Below are 13,978 nucleotides of genomic sequence, written 5' to 3' on the forward strand. Positions count from 1 at the left end.
TTAGCCTTGCTAACTTGCAAATAAATAAACCAGAGGGGGGCTTAGAGGCTCCCAATTTTCAACACTATTATATGGCAAATCAAATACAATACCTTAATAAGTGGTTACATCTTAAACCTGAACAACAGTCATGGCTAGAATTAGAGCAAACAGACTGCAATCAAGCACAACTGGCAAACCTCCCCTTTATTAGTTCTAATATCAAGCAACAACGCTGCTTCAAGAATCCAATGATAGCATGTAACTTGAAAGCCTGGTGGAAAGGATTGGAAATTACGCATTCACAATTAACGCAGTGTAAATTTCACCAATCTGGCACAACCCAGACTTTGGAGTTAATAAAATTCCTATTTGTTTTAGCACATCGGATAAAACGGAAATAAATCAGTTACAGCATTTGTTTAAAGATAATACATGTCATATGAAAAAATACCATCCATCCATCCATTATCTTCCGCTTAGTCCGTGGTTGGGTCTTGGGGGCAGCAGCTTTAGCAGGGAAGCCCAGACCTCCCTCTCCCCAGCCACTTCAGCCAGCTCCTCCGGCGGGATTCCAAGGCGTTCCCAGGCCAGCTGAGCGACATAGTCTCTCCAGCATATCCTGGGTCGACCCCGGGGCCTTCCGCCGGTGGGACATGCCCGGAACACCTGTCCAGGGAGGCGTCCAGGAGGCATCCGAACCAGATGCCCGAGCCACCTCAACTGGCTCCTCTCAACGCGGAGGAGTAGCGGCTCGACACCAAGCCCCTCCCGGATGACCGAGCTTCTCACCGTATCTCTAAGGGAGAGCCTGGACACCCTGCGGAGGAAACTAATTTCGGCCGCTTGTATCTGGGATCTTGTTCTTTCAGTCACGACCCACAGCTCGTGACCATAGGTGAGGGTAGGAACGTAGATCGACTGGTAAATCGAGAGCTTCGCCTTTTGGCTCAGCTCCTTCTTCACCACAACGGACCGGTGCAGAGACCGCATCACTGCAGACGCTGCACCGATCCGCCTGTCAATCTCCCGCTCCCTCCCACCCTCACTCGTGAACAAGACCCCAAGATACTTGAACTCCTCCACTTGGGGCAGGATCTCATCCCCGACCCGGAGAGGGCATGCCACCCTTTTCTGGCTGAGGACCATGGTCTCGGATTTGGAGGTGCTGATCTTCATCCCAACGGCTTCACACTCGGCTGCGAACCGCCCCAGTGAGAGTTGGAGGTCACGGCTTGATGAAGCCAACAGCACCACATCATCTGCAAAAAGCAGAGATGCAATGCTGAGGCAGCCTTGGCGGAGTCCAATCCTCACTGGGAACGAATTCGACTTACTGCCGGCAATGCGGACCAGACTCTGACACTGGTCGTACAGGGACTGAACAGCCCTCACCAAGGGGCTCGGCACCCCGTACTCCCGGAGCACCCTCCACAGGACTCCCCTAGGCACACGGTCGAACGCCTTCTCCAAATCCACAAAACACATGTAGACTGGTTGGGCGAACTCCCACGCACCCTCGAGGACCCTGCCGAGGGGGTAAAACTGGTCCACTGTTCCACGGCCGGGACGAAAACCACACTGCTCCTCCCGAATCCGAGATTCGACTTCCCGACGGACCCTCCTCTCCAGCACCCCTGAATAGAGTTTACCGGGGAGGCTGAGGAGTGTGATCCCTCTATAATTGGAACACACCCTCCGGTCCCCCTCTTTAAAAAGGGGGACCACCACCCCGGTCTGCCAATCCAGAGGCACTGTCCCCGGTGTCCACGCGATGTTGTAGAGGCGTGTCAGCCACGACAGCCCTACAACATCCAGAGCCTTTAGGAACTCCGGGCGGATCTCATCTACCCCCAGGGCCTTGCCACCGAGGAGCTTACCAACCGCCTCAGTGACTTCAACCCCAGAGATCAAAGAGCCCACCTCAGAGTCCCCAGACTCTGCTTCCTCAAAAGAAGGCATGTCGGTGGAATTGAGGAGGGCTTCGAAGTATTCTCCCCACCGACTCACGACGTCCCGAGTCGAGGCCAGCAGCACACCATCCTCACCACAGTGTCAATGGTGCACTGCCCTCCTTCCCCCAAACGCCAAATGGCGGACCAGAATTTCCTCGAAGCCGTCCGGAAGTCGTTTTCCATGGCCTCGCCGAACTCCTCCCGTGTCCGAGTTTTTGCCTCGGCGACCGCCGAAGCCGCAGTCCGCTTGGCCAGCCGGTACCTGTCAGCTGCCTCCGGAGTCCCACAGGCCAAAAAGGCCCGATAGGCCTCCTTCTTCAGCTTGACCTTACAGCTGGTGTCCACCAGCGGGTTCGGGGATTGCCGCCACGACAGGCACCAACCACCTTACGGCCACAGCTCCGATCAGCCGCCTCAACAATGGAGGTGCGGAACATGGCCCACTCAGACTCAATGTCCCCCAACTCCCCCGGGACAAGGGAGAAGTTCTGCCGGAGGTGGGTGTTGAAACTCTTTCTGACAGGGGATTCCGCCAGACGTTCCCAGCAGATAATTGGGCCTGCCAGGTCTGGCCAGCAACATCCCCCGCCATCGGAGCCAACACACCACCAGGTGGTGATCAGTTGACAGCTCCGCCCCTCTCTGCACCCGAGTGCCCAAAACATGTGGCCGCAAGTCCGATGACACGATTACAAAGTCGATCATTGAACTGCGGCCTAGGGTGTCCTGGTGCCAAGTGCACATATGGTCACCCCTATGTTTGAATATGATGTTTGTTATGGACAAACCGTGATGAGCACAGAAGTCCAATAGCAGAACACCACTCGGGTTCTGATCGGGGGGGCCGTTCCTCCCAATCACGCCCCTCCAGATCTCACTGTCATTGCCCACGTGAGCGTCGAAGTCCCCCAGTAGAACGAGGGAGTCCCCAGAGGGGGCGCTCTCCAGCACACCCTCCAAGGACTCCAAAAAGGGTGGGTATTCTGAGCTGCTGTTCGGTGCATAAGCGCAAACAACAGTCAGAACCCGTCCCCCCACCCGAAGGCGGAGGGAGGCTACCCTCTCGTCTACCGGGGTGAACCCCAACGTACAGGCACCAAGCCGGGGGGCAGTAAGTATGCCCACACCTGCTCGGCGCCTCTCACCGTGGGCAACTCCAGAGTGGAAAAGAGTCCAACCCCTCTCAAGAGGATTGGTACCAGAACCCAAGCTGTGTGTGGAGGAGAGTCCGACAATATATCTAGTCGGAACTTCTCTGCCTCACACATCAGCTCAGGCTCCTTCCCTGCCAGAGAGGTGACATTCCATGTCCCAAGAGTTAGCTTCTGCAGCTGGGGGTTGGACCGCCAAGACCTCCGCCTTTGGCTGCCGCCCAACTCTCTGCGCAGCCGACCCCTTTGGCCCCTCCCACCGGTGGTGAGCCCATGGAAAGGGGAACCCATGTTGCCTTTTCGGGCTGTGCCCGGCCGGGTTAGGGTTGGCCCGGCCACCAGACGCTTGCCTTCGAGCCCGACCTCCAGGCCTGGCTCCAGAGGGGGGCCCCGGTAACCCGCGTCCGGGCAAGGGAAACTGGAGTTGATTTATTTTTCTCATCATAAGGGGTCATTTTGAGCCATGCTTAGTCTGGCCCCTCACCTAGGACCTGTTTGCCATGGGTGACCCTGCCAGGGGCTTAAAGCCCCAGACAACATAGCTCCTAGGATCATTGGGAGACGCAAACCCCTCCACCACGATAGGGTGATGACTCACGGAGGAGATGAAAAAATACAAGATTTCCAAATCAGAGGGGTCAATTTCCTTCAATACAATAAAATCAGGGCGGCCGTCAAAAGCAAATTCCCATCACTAACGGGTACGTTAGATCCACCACCAAAATGGTAAACATCCATCCTCAACAAAAAAAAACTTTCAAAAGTAAATAAAGCCTTCTCATGTAACAACTGTTAATTGTCTATCAATTGAAAAATTGAGTAACGCTCTTTCGGTAACATTAGATTACAACGATTGGTCCCACATTTGTAAAAATACATTTACAATGACAAAGAATAAGAACCTTCAACTTGTACAGTTCAAAATACTGCACGGTTGGCATATTACTCAATCTCAAAGATACTTCAGAATACTTTCATGCTCTTTGGCAACGTAAACCAGTGGTATAAAAAATTCATTCATCAAATAAAAAAAATTCCTATCCTCCCCTTTAATTACATTACATTACATTACATTACATTACATTACGACATCTTCTACGATAACATCACACCAGTGGCGGGAAAATCAACTTTGCTTAACAAATTTATTTTGGACCTCTTTTAAAGGTCAGATTTTGCAGTTTTATGAAGTACGTTCAGTGTGGTTGATCATGTATCCACTCTGTTATCAAAGAAATTGACTCCTTTCAAAATGTTTGTAAAATTCTAGATTCCTCATCAAGCTATTATGCTAGCAAAGCTAGATTGAGGACTAACTTTTGCACAAAATGTAGAGAAAGAGTTGCATTTTAATTTTCCATCTCAAAGTTTTATTCAGGAAGGATCGATTTGGTTGGTGCAGCGAAAAAACACCTCTAAACATGTTTTTTTCTTGTTTTTCCCCCTCGTGTCCTGCAGATGTACAGCAGCTAATTGATAGCCAGGAGCAGCATTCTCCCCAGCTGCTAGAGCTGGGAAATCCATCGCCCATCAATGTTAAAAAAGAAGAGGTGAATCCTGAGCCCCCATATGTTAAAGAGGAAGAGGCGAATCTGGAGTTCCCTCACATTAAAGAGGAAGAGGAAGTCAGCAAGTTGTTACTGCCTGGTGTCTCTATGGAAAGTGAAGCTACTGAGTGGCCACAGCTTCAGCCTCGCAGTTCAAAAGGAGACCACCATGAAAGACCACAATCACACAACCAATCAGCTGCAATGCCAGACAGGCACAACATGGAAGAAGCTTCGGGGAGCCACATAGTCGGCCAATGTGATGACAAAAAGTCCAAGACGGAGAGAGAAAAAGAGACTCTCGCCAGAAAGGATACTTCAAAAGGCTGTAAAAAATGTTTTACTTGCTCATATTGTGGTAAATCATTCATTCAAAAATCAGATTTGGTCTTGCACACTAGAATACACACAAGAGAAAAAAACTTTAGTTGCACAGTTTGTGGTAAATCATTCCCTCAAAAAAATGGTTTGGTCATGCACACGAGAACACACACAGGAGAAAAACCCTTTAGTTGCTCAGTTTGTGGTAAATCATTCACTCAAAAAACAGGTTTGGTCAGCCACACAAGAACACACACAGGAGAAAAACCCTTTAGTTGCTCAGTTTGTGGTAAATCATTCTCTCAAAAAATAGGTTTGGTCTTACACCTGAGAAATCATACAGGAGAAAAACCCTTTAGTTGCTCAGTTTGTTATAGTTTATTCGCTAAAAAAACACATTTGATAGTACATGCGAGAACACACGGCAGGAAAGTCATTTAGTTGCTCATTTTGTGCTCACCTGCCTCTAGTAGCGAATAGAGATGGGAATTGATAGGATTTTTACGATTCCGATTCCATTATTGATATTGCTTAACGATTCGATTCTTGATCGATTCTCTTATCGATTCTAATTTGGGGGAAAAGAACAAACGTTTTGATTGGCATCGAGTTTGTTTAATCAGAAGTCACAACCTTACAAACTTACGAGGTCAAAAGAGGCCAAAGCCTCAATGTTAACTGTGGCAATAAGTGGCAAATACACAAGAATGTGTAACATTTTACTGAAACAATTTTCTAAGAGAAAAAGTATTGGGATATATTGGCATATACAGTGAGGCAAATAAGTATTTATTCAACCACCAATTGTGCAAGTTTTCCTACTTGAAAAGATTAGAGAGGCCTGTAATTGTCAACATGGGTAAACATCAACCATGAGAGACAATATGGAAAAACAGAAAATCACATTGTTTGATTTTTAAGGAATTTATTTGCAAATCATGGTGGAAAATAAGTATTTGGTCAATACCAAAAGTTCATCTCAATACTTTGTTATGTACCCTTTGTTGACAATAACGGAGGCCAAACGTTATCTGTAACTCTTCACTCTTTGCTTGGTGTAAAGAAATCAACTGTGGGAGCAATTATTAGAAAATGGAAGACATACAAGACTAATGATAATCTCCCTCGATCTGGGGCTCCATGCAAGATCTCACCCCGTGGTGTCAAAATGATAACAAGAATGGTGAGTAAAAATCCGAGAACCACACGGGGGGACCTAGTGAATGACCTACAGAGAGCTGGGACCACAGTAACAAAGGCTACTATCAGTAACACAATGCGTCGCCAGGGACTCAAATCCTGCACTGCCAGACGTGTCCCCCTGCTGAAGCCAGTACACGTCCAGGCCCGTCTGCAGTTTGCTAGAGAGCATTTGGATGATCCAGAAGAGGACTGGGAGAATGTGTTATGGTTAGATGAAACCAAAATAGAATTTTTTTGGTAGAAACACAGGTTCTCTTGTTTGGAGGAGAAGGAATACTGAATTGCATCCCAGGAACACCATACCCACTGTGAAGCATGGGGTGGAAACATGCTTTGGGGCTGTTTTTGTGCAAAGGGGCTTGGACGACTGATCTGTGTAAAGGAAAGATTGTATGGGGCCACGTATTGAGAGATTTTGAGTGAAAATCTCTTTCCATCAGCAAGGGCATTGAAGATGAGATGTGGCTGGGTCTTTCGGCATGACACTGATCCCAAACACACAGCGAAGGCAACAAAGGAATGGCTTCGTAAGAAGAATTTCAAGGTCCTGGAGTGGGCTAGCCAATCTCCAGATCTCAACCCCATAGAAAATTTGTGGAGGGAGTTGAAAGTCCGTGTTGCCCAACGGCATCCCCAAAACATCACAGCTCTAAAGGAGATCTGCATGGAGGAATGGGCCAAAATACCAGCAACAGTGTGTGAAAAGCTTGTGAAGAGTTACAGAAAACGTTTGGCCTCTGTTATTGCCAACAAAGGGTACATAACAAAGTATTGAGATGAACTTTTGGTATTGACCAAATACTTATTTTCCACCATGATTTGCAAATAGATTCTTTAAAAATCAAACAATGTGATTTTCTGTTTTTTTTTTTCCACATTGTCTCTCATGGTTGAGGTTTACCCATGTTGACAATTACAGGCCTCTCTAATATTTTTAAGTGGGAGAACTTGCTCAATTAGTGGTTGACTAAATACTTATTTGCCCCACTGGAGGTCGTTGTTCTGCCTTTGGCAATTTGTGTTAAAGTGTATTATTTTATCATTATATTGATTAGATTGATAATGTATGCCTTTTTGTTTGTATGCTTTCATGCTCAAGTGGGGTGCCCTTGCGCTTCCTCACGCGAAGAAGAGCGCGCTCACGCGAAGAAGTGCAGCTACAGAGCATCCAAGCGAGTGAGCGAGTAAGTGAGAGGGAAACACTGCTAAGAGCCTACGTGTTTTGTTAATGTTTGTAAAATATCTAGAGGCAACGCTCGAATGTATCATCTTTTGTGTTGTTGTGTGTTTCCACTCGCGATCGGACATTTAAATCCAGTTGCTTAGTGGTTTGAACGATGTGCTAATGCTAGCGAACGCATGCTAACATTTTGTGTTATTACTGTATTAGCAGCAAATCATTGCTGATTTACGTTGATGCGAACTTGTTTGTTATTAGGGACGAAATTGGTTTGTTTCATTTCTATTTTTAGTTTCACTCTTCAAGTGATGGTTGAATAAAGTCAGCAAATTATACCAACGTCTTCTGCGTCGTCATTTGGGAGTTTAGCTAGCTATATAGCCAGGACTGAGCCCTAGCGTCTCGGTCAGGACAGTCAGTCTATTCCCTCCCGATGCAGTTATGTCCACCTTGCAATAACTGCAAGTCGCTTTGTTGTAATTTTTCCTCGTGAAGTGAAGACACACTTTCGAGCGTTTGAACTTACGAGCTGTCATTGTTATGTTTACGGCTGCAATGCTCGTGCTAAACCATCGTAACCTTTCATTTTCACCCTCTTTCCTGGTGAAGTGTAGCCAAACCATGGAGCAAGTGCCAAGTGGTTCTTGGCGCCATGCTTGTTTGATGCGTCTGGACAACAAGACACGTCACGAAGCAATGCGCGTCTTTAGGAATCGTTAAAGGGATCGTTTAAGACCAAATGTAAAGTAATAGGGAATGGGACATACTACGTCACTGTTTGGACACGCCTCCATGCTGGTAATATCCTTTACTTCAGATCCGGCAGACTCAACGGGGATTGTAATTTGTAACGTGTGGTAGTGCTAAAGTAATTCCTTCGGTGTATTAGAAAGAAATTATGGGTGTGTATTGTTGTGTTACCGGGTGCAACAGCGTCTCCCACCCACGACAAAAAAGGGCAAGGAAAACTCGACTCACCTTTCTCCGTTTTCCTGCATGGAGGACCAAATATCAGATCACGAAGGCACGACGGAGGGCTTGGGTCGCAGCGGTTCGTCGGAAAAGCATTTCTTTTGATCATATTTCTGCTGAAATGAGAGTGTGTTTCCGTCATCTCTACTCTTGTAAGTTGAACGATTTATCCACTGTTTTGGTTTCACTGTTTTTTTTTTTTTTTTTTTTTTTAACCGTTGTGTTAATCTGCCTCGGTAGCAATGCTCACTAATACTCCCCTACAGGGCCGACCCAGCCTATACGCAGACTATGCAGCTACTTAGGGCTCCTGACCACTAGGGGGCCCAGATAGGGGGCAATCTGGCAATTGTTTAACTTATATTCTATTTTGTTTACTACAGTTTGCTTTATTTGACTTTTGTGAGTTTTGATACTTGATTACAAGCTTTAAAAAATAAAAGTTCTTCCTTCTTTCTTTTTTACAAAAAGATTTGGCGTTATCTACTGTAAGTACTGACAGTCATTTGGGGTGAGAAGTTTGAAGAATGCAGTGCAACAAAATCTGATAAATATACAAAATATGGACATATAGGTTGGATTGCATGTATGGGTTTCACTGTACACTATGACAAAATGGTGGGCCAAAAATATGGGCCCCTTGGCATTTATTTTGCTTCGGGCCCCCAAATGGCCTGGGCCGGCCCTGCTCCCCTACATGTTGTGTTCCTCGGTAAACCTGCATATGAAATGCTGACAACACATCCCGATTGGTCACAGTCTCTCTTCTTGGATTATTTGACAAAGAAATTTGTTCCATTTGTCTTGTGTCGGACTCCAACAAGCTCCTGCAGCAGACGCCATCTGGGTCTGCCCTTATTGTCAATGGACTGCGGGCTTTTAACTTGTGAAAATGCTAGAACTTTAATGCACATATTGAATTATAATATTTGCTGCCCCCTGTCAGAGTGTGGGCCATTTTGCACTAAAATGATTTTGAACTGTCAGTTCAGATATTGTGTTGGAGAACTTGCAATACTTAAAATGGAAATGCAAGAACTTTAAAGCACACATATATTTTGTCTGGCAATTTACCCAAGGCCAGTAAATAGTTTTTTTTTTAAACTGCTTTGACAAAGACACGTTTATTGTAATCTTGTATTTGTATATTACTTATAATTTATTATATAATATTTGCTGCCCCCGTCATTGGGTGGGCCTTGTTTGCACTAATTTAAAGATTTTAAACTGTCACTTCAAATATTAGATTGGAGAAATTGCATTACTTGAAATAAATCTATTGCAACTTATCAGTCCCAGTTCTTGTCTACAACACTGTCCAAACATTGTCAATGCAATGCATATTCCATATAGAATAACAAAATTAAATCACCTGACTTTGTAATTATTAAACCTGTTTATTATGAAGAGCTGAAGTAAACAACAAGCAGTTAACAGTTTGTCAAGAACTTGTTCAAGTCATGTTTTTTTATTTACATTTTATTGACTTTTCACAACACTTGGGCTCATGTTTGTAAGAGCACAGGAAACAGTCTTCGCCTTTCCAACCTCTCATAACGCTCTGATGTGGTGCACTTGACCTCAGAATAACCACAGAAGAGAGACGATGACCAATCGGGATGTGTTGTCAGCATTTCATATGCAGGTTTACCTAGGAACACAACAGGTAGGGGAGTAGTAGTGAACATTGCTACCGGGGCAGATTTACACAACGGTAAAAAAAAAAAACGTATTGAAACCAAAACTGTAGATAAATCGTTCAACTTACAAGAGTAGAGATGACTGGAACACACATTCCAGCAGAAATATGATCAAAAGAAATGCTTTCCCCACGAACCGCTGCGACCCAAGCCCTCCGTCGTGCCTTCGTGATCTGATATTTGGTCCTCCATGCAGGAAAACGGTGAAAAGTGAGTCCAGTTTTCCTTGCCCTTTTTTGTCGTGGGTGGGAGACGCTGTTGCATCCGGTAACACAACAATACACAACCATAATTTCTTTCTAATACACCGAAGGAATTAGCTTACCACTACCACACGTTACAATCCCCGTTGAGTCTGCCGGACCGGAAGTAAAGGATATTACCAGCATGGAGGCGTATCCAAACAATGACGTAGTATGTCCCATTCCCTGTAGACCAGACATGTCCAAAGTCCGGCCCAGGGGCCAAATGCGGCCCGCGGTCAAATTTCATCTGGCTCTCAGCCTCTGTCATAAAATCAATAACGTCTGGCCTGCACACAGACCTAATAAATCGGTCAGCAGTACTGCTACCAGCATATGAAGTTGCTTCCACACTAAATGCTGCTCCTCATTTACCCAGTAAAAGGCAGCAGTACTCTAAGCAACATTACCCCGTGTGACCATTTACTCCCAATTTTCTAAAATGGCAACAATCAACAAAAAAAAGAAAGTTGACTGCGACAACCGACGCTTCAAGGATAGGTGGAAATTGGAATATTTCTTGACTAAAATACGCAATAACTGTTTCTGCCTCATTTGCAGAGACAGTCGCTGGATATTACCAAACAAGACACGCTGACATGTACGACAAGATTACAGGGAAGATACGTAGCGAGAAATTGAAGCAACTTGAAGTTAGTTTAATTTTACAGCAGCAGTATTTCGCAAGAGCCCGAGAGATGAAAGAGAACTCCACAAAGGCTAGTTGCGAGATTGTTGACATTATAAATTTTAAAAAATAATAAAGCAAATGTGACACACAGAATGGCTTGCTAAAATTTGCTTAAATATATTGTTTTATGTAAAGGACGTCAGTCAAGGTCGGCCCCCCACATTTTTACCACACCAAATGTGACCCCCTTTGCAAAAAGTTTGGACACCCCTGCTATAGACCCTACTCACGTGACGTCACAGCCACGCCCCCGTGCCATGTTGTCCGCATACTAGTCATGTTAATGCATTAGCGCTTCGTAAATTCCTCCTATTATGGCGTGTTTTTCTGCTCGTTAACATTAAACAATCAAAATGGTGAAGTCGTGTGTGGCGGTCGGTTGCAAAAACAGAGAAGATAGACAGAGAGACTTGAATTTTTACCGTATTCCGAGAGAGCCGAAGAGGAGACCGCGATTGACTGCTGCAATTCGACGAGAAAACTGGGCTCCAAACGACTACCACAGATTATGTAGTAGTCATTTTATATCTGATAAGATGCATTTAATATATATTTAGAGGGTTTTGGGCTGACAACCACAATTAAGATCATTGCTAGGCTAATCGCCGACAACATACACGTATGTATGTAGTTAGAGTGCTATCGCTAAACCATATAAACATTAAAAGCCCTAGCTCCATTGACAAATGACATGAAATACATTAGACTTGACAGTGGATGTTAGCAAGAACAAAAGATTTTGAATTGAAAATTTCGTAACTCACCTTTCGAGCACAAGATTCCTGCCGAATTTTCGTGTACGAGGACCTGTTTCACCCAACCAGCAACGTAGCATTTATAAGCCTCCAAGCTCTTAAAGTTTTTCAAACTTTCGTGAGAATAGGCTGATTTTGTGTGGACAAGATAGATGTCAGGCGAAGCCAGCGGGTCGAAAAACATCGATTTAGGCATCAAATACGGATCTGGCGAATGGATAAACTGAAGCTTTTCCACGTAACGCCTTTTATGCAACGGATCCAATGAGTTTACAGCGTCAGATAACACCGGGGCTTCCATGAATTGCTCTATAACTTGCTCGACTAATTGAAAACAATGAGAATAGGTCTGAAAAAGAGGTACAGTATGGCGGCCGGAAACAGCGAACTCACCAACGTCACAGAATGACGTGTCGCTGTATCCGGCCGCCATATTGTCCGTCAGTGTTTATCCGTATTCTCAATGGTTTCAATTTGTCGTGCAATTTATAGTGCAATTCATGGTGCTTTCAGACGCTGTAAACTCATTGGATGCGTTGCATAAAAAGCGTTATGTGGAAAAGCTTCAGTCTATCCATTAGCCAAATCCATATTTGAAGCCTAAATCGATATTTTTCGACCCGCTGTCTTCGCCTTCTCTACCTGACATCTGCTACCCTGATATATACAACTATCTTGTCCACACAAAATCAGCCCATTCTCATGAAAGTTTGAAAAACTTTAAGAGCAGCACTCTAAGCAACATTACCCCGTGTGACCCTTTACTTCCAATTTTGTAAAATGGCGACAATCAATAAAAAAAAAAAGTTGACTGCGATGGCCAACGCTTCAAGGATAGGTGGATATTGGACTATTTCTTCAATAAAACACGCAACAACTGTGTCTGCCTCATTTGCAAAGAGACAGTCGCTGTTTTCAAAGAGTTCGATGTGACGCAATATTACCAAACAAGACACGCTGACATGTACGACAACATTACAGGGAAGATACGCAGTGAGAAATTATAGCAACTTGAAGCTAGTTTAATTTCACAGCAGCAGTATTTCGCAAGAGCCCGAGTGTCGAAAGAGAACGCCACAAAGACGAGATTGTTGAAATTATGAATGAAAAAAATTATAAAGCAAATGTGACACACAGAAGGGCTTGCTAAAATTTGTTTAAATATATTTTTCTATGTAAATCAGCCAAGGTAGCCCCCCGCATTTTTACCACACCAAATCTGGCCCCCTTTGCAAAAGGTTTGGACACACCTGTTTAACTTCTTTCACTTGGTACCAGCTAAATTCTATTAAAAAAATAATGATGGTGGAAGAAATAAGCATCTTGAATTTGAAACTGTACGTTGTCGGCGATTAGCCTCGCAATGATTTTAATTGTGGTTGTCAGCCCAAAACCCTCTAAATATACATTAAATGCATCTTACCAGATATAAAATGACTACTACATAATCTGTAGTGATCGTTTGGTGCCCAGTTTTCTCGTCAAATTGCAGCAGTCCATCTCGCTCTCCTCTCCGGGTCTCTCGGAATACGGTAGAACTTCAAGTCTCTCCGTCTATCTTCTCTGTTATTGCAACCAACCGCCACACACGCCTTCACCATTTTGATTATTAATGTTAACGAGCAGAAAAACACACCATAATAGGAGGAATTTACGTAGCGGTAATGCTTAAACCCGACGAGCTGACGGACAATATGGCGCGGAGGCGTGGTTGTGACGTCATGTGAGTAGGGTCTATTTCATAAAATGCCAAATAGGTTCAAAATTAAAGTAATTAAACATTGTTCAACAAATAAAGCATGAAAAAAATCATTTATATGTTGTATATTTGACAAAATAATCGCGTTTCTGAAGTTCAAGCCTGAAAGGGGACGAACCCAGAAATGATACGTCACACCGAGAACAGCGATGGCAGCGCTCCATACGGCCGCCATACAAAGCCCTTCAAACAATGATTCAAAGAGCGATATAAGGGATAGATCGAGCGCAAGTGAGGAGATCCAAGTTTTTGAAGAGTTGGAGGAAGAGGAGGAGGTTGGAATTTTATGTTGGACCTGACATGTATTAGCCAGACGCTAATCAGGATGCAAACAATGTGCCCACACGACCTGACATGGAATGGGACAAGACCCATCGAGATTACAAGATTGGTAAGATATAGGCTGTTATTATTTTTATGATTTTAAGATGCAGGCATTTGCACATAATTTTATTTTTTACATTATTACTCATCGCGATATGAATAGCATCGATTGGGGTTTGCTCCGAGACGAAAGCTAACG

General features: G+C 44.7%; 1 protein-coding gene across 1 annotated transcript in view; it reads left to right on the forward strand.

Moving 5' to 3' along the window:
* The window catches only part of LOC130913496 (uncharacterized), a 19,213-nt gene extending 11,124 nt beyond the window's left edge, over nucleotides 1-8,089 (forward strand). The window contains exons 3-4 of the mRNA XM_057832161.1: nucleotides 4,544-4,960; nucleotides 7,256-8,089. Of these exons, the coding sequence (XP_057688144.1) occupies nucleotides 4,544-4,960; nucleotides 7,256-7,344 (506 nt within the window). The 3' untranslated portion in view covers nucleotides 7,345-8,089. The remainder of the gene's footprint in view (nucleotides 1-4,543; nucleotides 4,961-7,255) is intronic.
* Nucleotides 8,090-13,978: the final 5,889 nt, after the last annotated feature.

This window comes from Corythoichthys intestinalis, chromosome 3, assembly GCF_030265065.1.
Source record: "Corythoichthys intestinalis isolate RoL2023-P3 chromosome 3, ASM3026506v1, whole genome shotgun sequence".
Taxonomy (NCBI): domain Eukaryota; kingdom Metazoa; phylum Chordata; class Actinopteri; order Syngnathiformes; family Syngnathidae; genus Corythoichthys; species Corythoichthys intestinalis.